This window comes from Trypanosoma brucei, chromosome 9, assembly GCF_000210295.1.
Source record: "Trypanosoma brucei gambiense DAL972 chromosome 9, complete sequence".
NCBI lineage: Eukaryota > Euglenozoa > Kinetoplastea > Trypanosomatida > Trypanosomatidae > Trypanosoma > Trypanosoma brucei.
Window position 1 is genome coordinate 1164394 of NC_026742.1, and position 15701 is coordinate 1180094.

The 15701-nt window shown below is 43.0% G+C and overlaps 7 protein-coding genes across 7 annotated transcripts; all 7 read right to left on the reverse strand.

Moving 5' to 3' along the window:
* Positions 1 to 736: 736 nt before the first annotated feature.
* Positions 737 to 1708, reverse strand: TbgDal_IX5320 (phosphatidylcholine:ceramide cholinephosphotransferase 2, putative; the record flags this gene model as incomplete). Its single annotated transcript, XM_011778420.1, has 1 exon — positions 737 to 1708. One exon carries the CDS (start codon positions 1706 to 1708, stop codon positions 737 to 739), a length of 972 nt encoding a protein of 323 aa, XP_011776722.1.
* A 1344-nt stretch (positions 1709 to 3052) lies between these two features.
* On the reverse strand, positions 3053 to 4042 carry TbgDal_IX5330 (phosphatidylcholine:ceramide cholinephosphotransferase 2, putative; the record flags this gene model as incomplete). Its single annotated transcript, XM_011778421.1, has 1 exon — positions 3053 to 4042. One exon carries the CDS (start codon positions 4040 to 4042, stop codon positions 3053 to 3055), a length of 990 nt encoding a protein of 329 aa, XP_011776723.1.
* Positions 4043 to 5386: 1344 nt separating this feature from the next.
* On the reverse strand, positions 5387 to 6376 carry TbgDal_IX5340 (phosphatidylcholine:ceramide cholinephosphotransferase 2, putative; the record flags this gene model as incomplete). The annotated part of the gene is made up of 1 exon (XM_011778422.1): positions 5387 to 6376. The coding sequence occupies one exon, from the start codon at positions 6374 to 6376 to the stop codon at positions 5387 to 5389; it is 990 nt and encodes a 329-aa protein (XP_011776724.1).
* A 1499-nt stretch (positions 6377 to 7875) lies between these two features.
* Positions 7876 to 8865, reverse strand: TbgDal_IX5350 (phosphatidylcholine:ceramide cholinephosphotransferase 2, putative; the record flags this gene model as incomplete). The annotated part of the gene is made up of 1 exon (XM_011778423.1): positions 7876 to 8865. One exon carries the CDS (start codon positions 8863 to 8865, stop codon positions 7876 to 7878), a length of 990 nt encoding a protein of 329 aa, XP_011776725.1.
* Positions 8866 to 10225: 1360 nt separating this feature from the next.
* TbgDal_IX5360 (phosphatidylcholine:ceramide cholinephosphotransferase 2, putative) lies at positions 10226 to 11197 on the reverse strand (the record flags this gene model as incomplete). Its single annotated transcript, XM_011778424.1, has 1 exon — positions 10226 to 11197. The coding sequence occupies one exon, from the start codon at positions 11195 to 11197 to the stop codon at positions 10226 to 10228; it is 972 nt and encodes a 323-aa protein (XP_011776726.1).
* Positions 11198 to 12516: 1319 nt separating this feature from the next.
* On the reverse strand, positions 12517 to 13530 carry TbgDal_IX5370 (phosphatidylcholine:ceramide cholinephosphotransferase 2, putative; the record flags this gene model as incomplete). Its single annotated transcript, XM_011778425.1, has 1 exon — positions 12517 to 13530. One exon carries the CDS (start codon positions 13528 to 13530, stop codon positions 12517 to 12519), a length of 1014 nt encoding a protein of 337 aa, XP_011776727.1.
* A 372-nt stretch (positions 13531 to 13902) lies between these two features.
* On the reverse strand, positions 13903 to 14841 carry TbgDal_IX5380 (hypothetical protein, conserved; the record flags this gene model as incomplete). The annotated part of the gene is made up of 1 exon (XM_011778426.1): positions 13903 to 14841. The coding sequence occupies one exon, from the start codon at positions 14839 to 14841 to the stop codon at positions 13903 to 13905; it is 939 nt and encodes a 312-aa protein (XP_011776728.1).
* Between the last annotated feature and the right edge of the window lie 860 nt (positions 14842 to 15701).

Consider the following 15701-nt stretch of genomic DNA (forward strand, 5'->3'; position numbering starts at 1 on the left):
CACACAGTGTTACGGTTAATGAAAATTTACAGCCCACCACACCTGTACATTCATTTCAGCACGAGCTGAGATGTAGGCAAGTCTTTCATATGTTTGTCGTTCACACGTCGTGTACCTCTCCACTGATTTTGTAACGAATTAACGTCTTTAATTGATTTTGTTAAGATACACCACTATTACCTTCCAACACAGAGTCGAGGGAGCAAAAAAACACAGTTATAGGCAGTACAAATAGACAACCTCGCGAAATTGGGACAAATGTTGTCAGATATGCATTCTACGCAATGAAGTAAGCAAAGGAAACTTTACAAATTTCTAAGATGAGGGCCATAGGTGTATGGCCTGCTTGTTTCATTAGTGCAGTTACCAAAACTATCCCGCTAGCAAGATAAGGCGCATCCTTCCATTAATCTTGTCAGAAATACTGGACACTCATTCATGTCTCATCCAAGACCATGCCCACCTTTCTGGGTGTCATTATTTTGACCATATAAGCAGCAAGACAAAGAGTAGTATACCAACAACAAAAACAGCAACAACAATGAATAGATAACTGCTCGCCTTTCACACAAGAAAGGAAGATAAGCACACCTACTAATAGAGAAATGACATCTTAAAGACGAACAAAGTTGTTTTCCTCTCTTTTCGACTTTTCAACAACAGGTCCGTCATTATTAACAACACTTTACTGATTCACCTTTCCACAGGGGGAGGCACCATCAATGATTTCTCTCATCTACGACTTTCCATCGAAATTCATCATTTCTTCGTTTTTAATTACGATTGCAACAGGCACACCATCTTCAGCCACTTCACGTGAATTGGCACCGCAACATGGCAACCAGCGAATAAAAAGTTGCAACTGCCATGGAGCTCCATCAGCGTTGTGACCTACTGCTATGAATGTTGCAATTGTTAAATAAATAGCTACCAACACGTCATCTGTGTAATGGAACCGAGAGGCAACGATGCAATAGTAGCTAAAAATTGCTACCACAGTCACCACAGGACGAAACGACCAATGTACCATTGCCCCATAAATCCAGTGGAACATGAGATGAAGCGTCAGAATCACAGTATGGCCACTGTACATGAGATCACCACAGTGTATGGAACCGGCACCAGCTGTAAGAACAGTAAGTAAGATATCTTTCACACGATTTTCTATTTTTGGCGGGTTTTGGCACAGGTCATCGGGATTGGGAAGCGACGTCACTACCATAATAATTGAACGGGAGAGTAGCAGGAGTGCGTATGATGTAATAAAACGGATCCATGCAATGGTATGAATGTTGCGCAGTTCAATACGGCAATTCTCCTTACATAACCACACAGATAAAAAGAAGCGACTCACACCGGGAATGTTACATGGGAGTTCTGGTTCACCCGACCCCACACAATGCCGGTGAAGAAGGTACAGTTTGAAAGCGGTGAAAACACTCAGAATATTCAAGGAACCGATACAACAGTCTGCGACAGAAAACAAAAAAGGATACTTGTGCAATACCTCAAAACCGAGATCTGGTAGCGGCTTCGTCACCTTGGGGTCCGGCATACGTTCATGTGTGATTTGCAACAAAACAGCAAGGATAAAGACAACAATTACGAATACAACTGTGAATCGAATGACTTGCGTTCGTAATGGCAAGGGTTTCCTCATTCTGTTCCAAAAGGAACCACTATACATTTCCACTGGTGGGACAGCCATTGGTGGTGGTACTAATCCTGGTGGTGAGAGGGAGAAGAAAGGTTAACTAATCATTATGGTAGCATACTTTGTTGGTGATAACTCACATAACGTAAGTATTCAAACCACATGGTATAACTGCTTTGTTGAAGCAAAGGTAAAACAACAAGGAAACAACAAGGCTTATTTGGCATCATCCCTGTTCTGTGGTAAATTAAGAATTTATGGCTCTCACCAGCACCATATCCAGTAGAGAAGAACATTATCAAAACTGTAAAAGAAAACCCTCAAAGAGTACCTCATTAGAGCAACCACGTTGTCGTGGCAGATACTGCGGCCAAATGTGCACAGTAACACAACGATAAATTTCAATATAACTATCTACGAGCAGCAAAAAGGAGAGTAGAAAAAGCAGTGGTAACCACAACAAGTGAATCAGCACCCCATACAATAGACGAGAACACAGCGCTTTTATTGATGCATGCGTGTCGGGGGAAGTCTTTTATATTGTGAAGGGACAAATAGAAAAAACAACAACACTCCCAATAACACATATACGGTACAGGGTTTCTGTTCCCCCATGCTGACCTTTCACGTATCACCTTTATTGTTTCCCTCTTCCCTCCCTTCTGTTGTTTGCCTGCAACAACAGTGTTACGGTTAATGAAAATTTACAGCCCACCACACCTGTACATTCATTTCAGCACGAGCTGAGATGTAGGCAAGTCTTTCATATGTTTGTCGTTCACACGTCGTGTACCTCTCCACTGATTTTGTAACGAATTAACGTCTTTAATTGATTTTGTTAAGATACACCACTATTACCTTCCAACACAGAGTCGAGGGAGCAAAAAAACACAGTTATAGGCAGTACAAATAGACAACCTCGCGAAATTGGGACAAATGTTGTCAGATATGCATTCTACGCAATGAAGTAAGCAAAGGAAACTTTACAAATTTCTAAGATGAGGGCCATAGGTGTATGGCCTGCTTGTTTCATTAGTGCAGTTACCAAAACTATCCCGCTAGCAAGATAAGGCGCATCCTTCCATTAATCTTGTCAGAAATACTGGACACTCCTTCATGTCTCATCCAAGACCATGCCCACCTTTCTGGGTGTCATTATTTTGACCATATAAGCAGCAAGACAAAGAGTAGTATACCAACAACAAAAACAGCAACAACAATGAATAGATAACTGCTCGCCTTTCACACAAGAAAGGAAGATAAGCACACCTACTAATAGAGAAATGACATCTTAAAGACGAACAAAGTTGTTTTCCTCTCTTTTCGACTTTTCAACAACAGGTCCGTCATTATTAACAACACTTTACTGATTTCACCTTTCCACAGGGGGAGGCACCATCAATGATTTCTCTCATCTACGACTTTCCTGCTAGACTGACCCGCCGCTTCACTCTTAAAAGCCACCATTACCGGTTGGCTGTCTTCCGTCACTTCACGTGAATTGGCACCGCAACATGGCCACCAGCGAATAAAAAGTTGCAACTGCCATGGAGCTCCATCAGCGTTGTGACCTACTGCTATGAATGTTGCAATTGTTAAATAAATAGCTACCAACACGTCATCTGTGTAATGGAACCGAGAGGCAACGATGCAATAGTAGCTAAAAATTGCTACCACAGTCACCACAGGACGAAACGACCAATGTACCATTGCCCCATAAATCCAGTGGAACATGAGATGAAGCGTCAGAATCACAGTATGGCCACTGTACATGAGATCACCACAGTGTATGGAACCACCACCAGCTGTAAGAACAGTGAGTATAACGTTCTTTACGGGGTTCTCTATTTTCGGCGGGTTTTGGCACAGGTCATCAGGAGCAGGAAAGGATGTCATGACAATAACCACCGAGCGAAAGAGTAGCAGGAGTGCGTATGATGTAATAAAACGGATCCATGCAATGGTATGAATGTTGCGCAGTTCAATACGGCAATTCTCCTTACATAACCACACAGATAAAAAGAAGCGACTCACACCGGGAATGTTACATGGGAGTTCTGGTTCACCCGACCCCACACAATGCCGGTGAAGAAGGTACAGTTTGAAAGCGGTGAAAACACTCAGAATATTCAAGAAACCGATACAGCAGTCTGCAAGAACATACATACCTGGCACCTTCGTCAAAAGTTCAAAACCGAGATCTGGTAGCGGCTTCGTCACCTTGGGGTCCGGCATGCGTTCATGTGTGATTTGCAACGCAACAGCAAGGATGAAAGAGACGATTACGAATACAACTGTGAATCGAATGACTTGCGTTCGTAATGGCAAGGGTTTCCTCATTCTGTTCCAAAAGGAACCACTATACATTTCCACTGGTGGGACAGCCATTGGTGGTGGTACTAATCCTGGTGGTGAGAGGGAGAAGAAAGGTTAACTAATCATTATGGTAGCATACTTTGTTGGTGATAACTCACATAACGTAAGTATTCAAACCACATGGTATAACTGCTTTGTTGAAGCAAAGGTAAAACAACAAGGAAACAACAAGGCTTATTTGGCATCATCCCTGTTCTGTGGTAAATTAAGAATTTATGGCTCTCACCAGCACCATATCCAGTAGAGAAGAACATTATCAAAACTGTAAAAGAAAACCCTCAAAGAGTACCTCATTAGAGCAACCACGTTGTCGTGGCAGATACTGCGGCCAAATGTGCACAGTAACACAACGATAAATTTCAATATAACTATCTACGAGCAGCAAAAAGGAGAGTAGAAAAAGCAGTGGTAACCACAACAAGTGAATCAGCACCCCATACAATAGACGAGAACACAGCGCTTTTATTGATGCATGCGTGTCGGGGGAAGTCTTTTATATTGTGAAGGGACAAATAGAAAAAACAACAACACTCCCAATAACACATATACGGTACAGGGTTTCTGTTCCCCCATGCTGACCTTTCACGTATCACCTTTATTGTTTCCCTCTTCCCTCCCTTCTGTTGTTTGCCTGCAACAACAGTGTTACGGTTAATGAAAATTTACAGCCCACCACACCTGTACATTCATTTCAGCACGAGCTGAGATGTAGGCAAGTCTTTCATATGTTTGTCGTTCACACGTCGTGTACCTCTCCACTGATTTTGTAACGAATTAACGTCTTTAATTGATTTTGTTAAGATACACCACTATTACCTTCCAACACAGAGTCGAGGGAGCAAAAAAACACAGTTATAGGCAGTACAAATAGACAACCTCGCGAAATTGGGACAAATGTTGTCAGATATGCATTCTACGCAATGAAGTAAGCAAAGGAAACTTTACAAATTTCTAAGATGAGGGCCATAGGTGTATGGCCTGCTTGTTTCATTAGTGCAGTTACCAAAACTATCCCGCTAGCAAGATAAGGCGCATCCTTCCATTAATCTTGTCAGAAATACTGGACACTCCTTCATGTCTCATCCAAGACCATGCCCACCTTTCTGGGTGTCATTATTTTGACCATATAAGCAGCAAGACAAAGAGTAGTATACCAACAACAAAAACAGCAACAACAATGAATAGATAACTGCTCGCCTTTCACACAAGAAAGGAAGATAAGCACACCTACTAATAGAGAAATGACATCTTAAAGACGAACAAAGTTGTTTTCCTCTCTTTTCGACTTTTCAACAACAGGTCCGTCATTATTAACAACACTTTACTGATTTCACCTTTCCACAGGGGGAGGCACCATCAATGATTTCTCTCATCTACGACTTTCCTGCTAGACTGACCCGCCGCTTCACTCTTAAAAGCCACCATTACCGGTTGGCTGTCTTCCGTCACTTCACGTGAATTGGCACCGCAACATGGCCACCAGCGAATAAAAAGTTGCAACTGCCATGGAGCTCCATCAGCGTTGTGACCTACTGCTATGAATGTTGCAATTGTTAAATAAATAGCTACCAACACGTCATCCGTGTAATGGAACCGAGAGGCAACGATGCAATAGTAGCTAAAAATTGCTACCACAGTCACCACAGGACGAAACGACCAATGTACCATTGCCCCATAAATCCAGTGGAACATGAGATGAAGCGTCAGAATCACAGTATGGCCACTGTACATGAGATCACCACAGTGTATGGAACCACCACCAGCTGTAAGAACAGTGAGTATAACGTTCTTTACGGGGTTCTCTATTTTCGGCGGGTCTTGGCACAGGTCATCGGGAGCAGGAAGCGATGTCATGACAATAACTGCCGAGCGAAAGAGTAGCAGGAGTGCGTATGATGTAATAAAACGGATCCATGCAATGGTATGAATGTTGCGCAGTTCAATACGGCAATTCTCCTTACATAACCACACAGATAAAAAGAAGCGACTCACACCGGGAATGTTACATGGGAGTTCTGGTTCACCCGACCCCACACAATGCCGGTGAAGAAGGTACAGTTTGAAAGCGGTGAAAACACTCAGAATATTCAAGAAACCGATACAGCAGTCTGCAAGAACATACATACCTGGCACCTTCGTCAAAAGTTCAAAACCGAGATCTGGTAGCGGCTTCGTCACCTTGGGGTCCGGCATGCGTTCATGTGTGATTTGCAACGCAACAGCAAGGATGAAAGAGACGATTACGAATACAACTGTGAATCGAATGACTTGCGTTCGTAATGGCAAGGGTTTCCTCATTCTGTTCCAAAAGGAACCACTATACATTTCCACTGGTGGGACAGCCATTGGTGGTGGTACTAATCCTGGTGGTGAGAGGGAGAAGAAAGGTTAACTAATCATTATGGTAGCATACTTTGTTGGTGATAACTCACATAACGTAAGTATTCAAACCACATGGTATAACTGCTTTGTTGAAGCAAAGGTAAAACAACAAGGAAACAACAAGGCTTATTTGGCATCATCCCTGTTCTGTGGTAAATTAAGAATTTATGGCTCTCACCAGCACCATATCCAGTAGAGAAGAACATTATCAAAACTGTAAAAGAAAACCCTCAAAGAGTACCTCATTAGAGCAACCACGTTGTCGTGGCAGATACTGCGGCCAAATGTGCACAGTAACACAACGATAAATTTCAATATAACTATCTACGAGCAGCAAAAAGGAGAGTAGAAAAAGCAGTGGTAACCACAACAAGTGAATCAGCACCCCATACAATAGACGAGAACACAGCGCTTTTATTGATGCATGCGTGTCGGGGGAAGTCTTTTATATTGTGAAGGGACAAATAGAAAAAACAACAACACTCCCAATCACACATATACGGTACAGGGTTTCTGTTCCCCCATACTGACCTTTCACGTATCACCTTTATTGTTTCCCTCTTCCCTCCCTTCTGTTGTTTGCCTGCAACAACAGTGTTACGGTTAATGAAAATTTACAGCCTACCACACCTGTACATTCATTTCAGCACGAGCTGAGATGTAGGCAAGTCTTTCATATGTTTGTCGTTCACACGTCGTGTACCCCTCAACTGATTTTTCTCTTGAAGAAACTTCATCACACATCTAAGTTTCATGTAAACGTATGTATCGCGGTGTGTAAATTGACGAACGCAGAGCAAACAAAAAAACATTCAAAATAATACGGGTATTTATAGACATCCGTACGTAGTATGGTCACCTTTTTGGCATCCAGCCACAGGTAAAATTATAAATGAAAATTAACTGCAAAAGCAGCAGACCTCAATGCGTGAACAGTTAAGTCCGGTACAACTCCACTAATACGAAACGATTTCATCAATTCGATAGACAGGAGGCTGATCTTCTCCTACTTAATATATTCTACGCAATGAAGTAAGCAAAGGAAACTTTACAAATTTCTAAGATGAGGGCCATAGGTGTATGGCCTGCTTGTTTCATTAGTGCAGTTACCAAAACTATCCCGCTAGCAAGATAAGGCGCATCCTTCCATTAATCTTGTCAGAAATACTGGACACTCCTTCATGTCTCATCCAAGACCATGCCCACCTTTCTGGGTGTCATTATTTTGACCATATAAGCAGCAAGACAAAGAGTAGTATACCAACAACAAAAACAGCAACAACAATGAATAGATAACTGCTCGCCTTTCACACAAGAAAGGAAGATAAGCACACCTACTAATAGAGAAATGACATCTTAAAGACGAACAAAGTTGTTTTCCTCTCTTTTCGACTTTTCAACAACAGGTCCGTCATTATTAACAACACTTTACTGATTTCACCTTTCCACAGGGGGAGGCACCATCAATGATTTCTCTCATCTACGACTTTCCTGCTAGACTGACCCGCCGCTTCACTCTTAAAAGCCACCATTACCGGTTGGCTGTCTTCCGTCACTTCACGTGAATTGGCACCGCAACATGGCCACCAGCGAATAAAAAGTTGCAACTGCCATGGAGCTCCATCAGCGTTGTGACCTACTGCTATGAATGTTGCAATTGTTAAATAAATAGCTACCAACACGTCATCTGTGTAATGGAAGCGAGAGGCAACGATGCAATAGTAGCTAAAAATTGCTACCACAGTCACCACAGGACGAAACGACCAATGTACCATTGCCCCATAAATCCAGTGGAACATGAGATGAAGCGTCAGAATCACAGTATGGCCACTGTACATGAGATCACCACAGTGTATGGAACCACCACCAGCTGTAAGAACAGTGAGTATAACGTTCTTTACGGGGTTCTCTATTTTCGGCGGGTTTTGGCACAGGTCATCGGGAGCAGGAAGCGATGTCATGACAATAACTGCCGAGCGAAAGAGTAGCAGGAGTGCGTATGATGTAATAAAACGGATCCATGCAATGGTATGAATGTTGCGCAGTTCAATACGGCAATTCTCCTTACATAACCACACAGATAAAAAGAAGCGACTCACACCGGGAATGTTACATGGGAGTTCTGGTTCACCCGACCCCACACAATGCCGGTGAAGAAGGTACAGTTTGAAAGCGGTGAAAACACTCAGAATATTCAAGAAACCGATACAGCAGTCTGCAAGAACATACATACCTGGCACCTTCGTCAAAAGTTCAAAACCGAGATCTGGTAGCGGCTTCGTCACCTTGGGGTCCGGCATGCGTTCATGTGTGATTTGCAACGCAACAGCAAGGATGAAAGAGACGATTACGAATACAACTGTGAATCGAATGACTTGCGTTCGTAATGGCAAGGGTTTCCTCATTCTGTTCCAAAAGGAACCACTATACATTTCCACTGGTGGGACAGCCATTGGTGGTGGTACTAATCCTGGTGGTGAGAGGGAGAAGAAAGGTTAACTAATCATTATGGTAGCATACTTTGTTGGTGATAACTCACATAACGTAAGTATTCAAACCACATGGTATAACTGCTTTGTTGAAGCAAAGGTAAAACAACAAGGAAACAACAAGGCTTATTTGGCATCATCCCTGTTCTGTGGTAAATTAAGAATTTATGGCTCTCACCAGCACCATATCCAGTAGAGAAGAACATTATCAAAACTGTAAAAGAAAACCCTCAAAGAGTACCTCATTAGAGCAACCACGTTGTCGTGGCAGATACTGCGGCCAAATGTGCACAGTAACACAACGATAAATTTCAATATAACTATCTACGAGCAGCAAAAAGGAGAGTAGAAAAAGCAGTGGTAACCACAACAAGTGAATCAGCACCCCATACAATAGACGAGAACACAGCGCTTTTATTGATGCATGCGTGTCGGGGGAAGTCTTTTATATTGTGAAGGGACAAATAGAAAAAACAACAACACTCCCAATAACACATATACGGTACAGGGTTTCTGTTCCCCCATGCTGACCTTTCACGTATCACCTTTATTGTTTCCCTCTTCCCTCCCTTCTGTTGTTTGCCTGCAACAACAGTGTTACGGTTAATGAAAATTTACAGCCCACCACACCTGTACATTCATTTCAGCACGAGCTGAGATGTAGGCAAGTCTTTCATATGTTTGTCGTTCACACGTCGTGTACCTCTCCACTGATTTTGTAACGAATTAACGTCTTTAATTGATTTTGTTAAGATACACCACTATTACCTTCCAACACAGAGTCGAGGGAGCAAAAAAACACAGTTATAGGCAGTACAAATAGACAACCTCGCGAAATTGGGACAAATGTTGTCAGATATGCATTCTACGCAATGAAGTAAGCAAAGGAAACTTTACAAATTTCTAAGATGAGGGCCATAGGTGTATGGCCTGCTTGTTTCATTAGTGCAGTTACCAAAACTATCCCGCTAGCAAGATAAGGCGCATCCTTCCATTAATCTTGTCAGAAATACTGGACACTCATTCATGTCTCATCCAAGACCATGCCCACCTTTCTGGGTGTCATTATTTTGACCATATAAGCAGCAAGACAAAGAGTAGTATACCAACAACAAAAACAGCAACAACAATGAATAGATAACTGCTCGCCTTTCACACAAGAAAGGAAGATAAGCACACCTACTAATAGAGAAATGACATCTTAAAGACGAACAAAGTTGTTTTCCTCTCTTTTCGACTTTTCAACAACAGGTCCGTCATTATTAACAACACTTTACTGATTCACCTTTCCACAGGGGGAGGCACCATCAATGATTTCTCTCATCTACGACTTTCCATCGAAATTCATCATTTCTTCGTTTTTAATTACGATTGCAACAGGCACACCATCTTCAGCCACTTCACGTGAATTGGCACCGCAACATGGCAACCAGCGAATAAAAAGTTGCAACTGCCATGGAGCTCCATCAGCGTTGTGACCTACTGCTATGAATGTTGCAATTGTTAAATAAATAGCTACCAACACGTCATCTGTGTAATGGAACCGAGAGGCAACGATGCAATAGTAGCTAAAAATTGCTACCACAGTCACCACAGGACGAAACGACCAATGTACCATTGCCCCATAAATCCAGTGGAACATGAGATGAAGCGTCAGAATCACAGTATGGCCACTGTACATGAGATCACCACAGTGTATGGAACCGGCACCAGCTGTAAGAACAGTAAGTAAGATATCTTTCACACGATTTTCTATTTTTGGCGGGTTTTGGCACAGGTCATCGGGATTGGGAAGCGACGTCACTACCATAATAATTGAACGGGAGAGTAGCAGGAGTGCGTATGATGTAATAAAACGGATCCATGCAATGGTATGAATGTTGCGCAGTTCAATACGGCAATTCTCCTTACATAACCACACAGATAAAAAGAAGCGACTCACACCGGGAATGTTACATGGGAGTTCTGGTTCACCCGACCCCACACAATGCCGGTGAAGAAGGTACAGTTTGAAAGCGGTGAAAACACTCAGAATATTCAAGGAACCGATACAGCAGTCTGCGACAGAAAACAAAAAAGGATACTTGTGCAATACCTCAAAACCGAGATCTGGTAGCGGCTTCGTCACCTTGGGGTCCGGCATACGTTCATGTGTGATTTGCAACAAAACAGCAAGGATAAAGACAACAATTACGAATACAACTGTGAATCGAATGACTTGCGTTCGTAATGGCAAGGGTTTCCTCATTCTGTTCCAAAAGGAACCACTATACATTTCCACTGGTGGGACAGCCATTGGTGGTGGTACTAATCCTGGTGGTGAGAGGGAGAAGAAAGGTTAACTAATCATTATGGTAGCATACTTTGTTGGTGATAACTCACATAACGTAAGTATTCAAACCACATGGTATAACTGCTTTGTTGAAGCAAAGGTAAAACAACAAGGAAACAACAAGGCTTATTTGGCATCATCCCTGTTCTGTGGTAAATTAAGAATTTATGGCTCTCACCAGCACCATATCCAGTAGAGAAGAACATTATCAAAACTGTAAAAGAAAACCCTCAAAGAGTACCTCATTAGAGCAACCACGTTGTCGTGGCAGATACTGCGGCCAAATGTGCACAGTAACACAACGATAAATTTCAATATAACTATCTACGAGCAGCAAAAAGGAGAGTAGAAAAAGCAGTGGTAACCACAACAAGTGAATCAGCACCCCATACAATAGACGAGAACACAGCGCTTTTATTGATGCATGCGTGTCGGGGGAAGTCTTTTATATTGTGAAGGGACAAATAGAAAAAAACAACAACACTCCCAATCACACATATACGGTACAGGGTTTCTGTTCCCCCATGCTGACCTTTCACGTATCACCTTTATTGTTTCCCTCTTCCCTCCCTTCTGTTGTTTGCCTGCAACAACAGTGTTACGGTTAATGAAAATTTACAGCCTACCACACCTGTACATTCATTTCAGCACGAGCTGAGATGTAGGCAAGTCTTTCATATGTTTGTCGTTCACACGTCGTGTACCCCTCAACTGATTTTTCTCTTGAAGAAACTTCATCACACATCTAAGTTTCATGTAAACGTATGTATCGCGGTGTGTAAATTGACGAACGCACGGTATACTTGTTAATATGCCCGAAGAAGAGTGATAATTAATATACGTTTTAACTGATGATTGTAACAAAAATACGATCGCTGAAGGGGAAGAAAAAAATAACAGCTTTCATATATATATATATATGTTTTCGCTGAGGTGCGGTTTATTCGCTGCACGGTACCATAAGAAATATACTTATTATTGAAGACAATTAAAATCTTATTTGTTCAGAATAAGTAAGTGAAAAGAATTTTACTATTATTGGGAGAGTATTTTCTTTTTTAAGGAAGGGTAATTATTCGATTCCCTTTTTTTCCTAGAAGCAGCCCTGCCCAACCATTACTATCACTAGATCCTTCGTGGGCTCAAAATAGCTTTACGCTAAGCCAGGCGGACCAAACAAATAGAAAATTAAGATTTGAGGCACACTTTCCGTATTACGATGTCTTCCGACAAAAAATAATATATACTCAGCTATGCGGCTGAGGAGGCCACCCACCTATGAATCATACCTCGTTAGTTGATACCTCACCACTCAACCCCGCACTATCGTCCCTCTCTCGTAACTCATCCACTGCTTCACTCTTAAAAGCCACCATTACCGGTTGGCTGTCTTCCGTCACTTCACGTGAATTGGCACCACAACATGGCAACCAGCGAATAAAAAGTTGCAACTGCCATGGAGCTCCATCAGCGTTGTGACCTACTGCTATGAATGTTGCAATTGTTAAATAAATAGCTACCAACACGTCATCTGTGTAATGGGAGCGAGAGGCAACGATGCAATAGTAGCTAAAAATTGCTACCACAGTCACCACAGGACGAAACGACCAATGTACCATTGCCCCATAAATCCAGTGGAACATGAGATGAAGCGTCAGAATCACAGTATGGCCACTGTACATGAGATCACCACAGTGTATGGAACCACCACCAGCTGTAAGAACAGTGAGTATAACGTTCTTTACGGGGTTCTCTATTTTTGGCGGGTCTTGACACTTGTCCACTGGCGTCGGCATGGACGTCATGACAATAACCAGCGAGCGAAAGAGTAGCAGGAGTGCGTATGATGTAATAAAACGGATCCATGCAATGGTATGAATGTTGCGCAGTTCAATACGGCAATTCTCCTTACATAACCACACAGATAAAAAGAAGCGACTCACACCGGGAATGTTACATGGGAGTTCTGGTTCACCCGACCCCACACAATGCCGGTGAAGAAGGTACAGTTTCCACAAGGTAAAGAAGCTCAGTAAAGAGAGGAATGCAATCAGAACGTCCGTAACCACAGAGAGAAATGATATCTTCGTCAAAAGTTCAAAACCGAGATCTGGTAGCGGCTTCGTCACCTTGGGGTCCGGCATGCGTTCATGTGTGATTTGCAACGCAACAGCAAGGATGAAAGAGACGATTACGAATACAACTGTGAATCGAATGACTTGCGTTCGTAATGGCAAGGGTTTCCTCATTCTGTTCCAAAAGGAACCACTATACATTTCCACTGGTGGGACAGCCATTGGTGGTGGTACTAATCCTGGTGGTGAGAGGGAGAAGAAAGGTTAACTAATCATTATGGTAGCATACTTTGTTGGTGATAACTCACATAACGTAAGTATTCAAACCACATGGTATAACTGCTTTGTTGAAGCAAAGGTAAAACAACAAGGAAACAACAAGGCTTATTTGGCATCATCCCTGTTCGTAACTGAAGTTGTGATGTCAACTCTCCTTGCAGTGGTAATACGCAAAAAGTCTTAGCGAAAGTATTCCGCAGAAAAAAATTTACGAAGCGCGATAATTGAAGCGATAGTTGCGTTTCATGATTACACAACTGCTTTAAGTTGTGGCACCTATTCTGTATTTTCATTTGCGTCTCATTTTCTTTTTTGTTACTTGCTCAACTCAGAACACCTGAAGTATTGTGTCGCTTCTTCTAAGAGTGTAGCTGCATTGTTTGATGTTATACCTTTCAGTCCTCTGCGAAGACTATCGACGCTGTCACACCATGGTGTGGCATTTAACTGCATGAGAAGCGGAAGCTTCCGTGCTGTACTGCTTTTCCACAATTTCAACTTTTCCTGTTCTTGAAGTTCCGTGTTTAATGCATTTAGCAGTCCTATCGTTGCCGCGTTTACTTCGGCTAGCGGTGTGACATCGGTATTGCCGTCTATCGGTTGTGCAAGATCGTCTGTATATAGCTTGTAGCGATTCATAATGAAGTCAGGCTTTATTGTTTTGAGCATAAACTGAGTGTTCGTCCTACATCCAATGGCAAGAATGCAAAGGGCACGCACCGCCGTGTCGTACGGCAGAACGCCACTAATTGCCTTCTCAATCACACCCTTGCATAAAAGCTCCGACTCAAAGCGATCGTCACTTCTTTTTGCGGTTTCGTGGGCGTCTGCGCTGCAAACAAAGAGATTCCTGTGCAAATTACACCAACTGTCGAATAAATCTGCAATGTAAAAATAGGGTATATCCTCTGAAATGTGCTCTTCTAACCAGGAAATCTGTCCTGGAACTTCGCATTCCCCCAGCAGCTGTTCAAACGTCCACCGCGCCTCGGCAGCGGAGCCGCTGCCATACCGTTCAATGATTTCCTCCAATACCTCTTTCTTATAGCCGTATTTCTCGCTGAACGACACCGGTAAAATCCACTCCTGAAGGAATAAATGAAGCTTAAGTGTCCCTACGTGCAGGGCACGAAGGTTCGCTTCACTAATAAGTCCCTTGTCCTCAACGAAACCTAAGCCACACCAACCGGCAGTAAAGCCCCCTACAAGAGATAATACACCTTTCCCTGTGACATACAACGACCTAGGCGACATATTGAATTTCTAATAAATGAATGTGACGTGTGAAGCGCGATAGGAAAACACACTCGAAATCTTACATGAAACAGACGAAGAAGGGGGAAAGTGCTGAAAGAGCCTGTCGTGCACTACACCGCTTCCACAAAATAACTCAACCAGCACCGGCTATGCCCCATGCATACATTTGCCCCAATTTCACCTCCAACAATCCTCGTCACAGTGTTTCGTGATGGTTTGCGGAATACACGGTCAATCCTGTACGCACCGGTTTAAAGTTTGCTACTTCTGCGAAGGGAGAGAGAGAAAAACAAAACAACCTCCTGCAACTGATCATCAAAGTGAAGAGAGGTTACGTGCATGTAGCGCTAACGAGTAAGCCTTTTTGCCAGCATCACTGCAAGCAGCAGAAATAGTAATCTTCTCAGGACACCGAAAATTGGGTGGCTTTGCTTTTCTTGTTTCCGGTGCCTGGAGGGTCTGCGGCGGGTACCTGACACAGCGCTTTCTCTGCTGGAGTCGGTGCCCTTTGGCAGCTCCACCCATCTACCCGCCTCGTCCATATACATACCAGATTTCAGTTTATTGTACTGTTGACTCATGCCAATGTAATTTCCCATAAACTGAAGCGCACTCCCAAACGTCATTTGAATGACACCCGCAAACATCCCGCACATCTCCAAAAGACGCCCTACGAGCATGAAAGTCATTTGACTGCGCTGAAAGTCTTCTGACATCCCCATGCCGTACATACCAGGCATACCTAGCCCACCGTATAAGCCACCCATTCCTAAGCCTCCGTACATGCCAGGCATGCCGAGACCTCCATAACCCATTCCTAAGCCTCCGTAGCCCATGCCGAGACCTCCATAACCCAT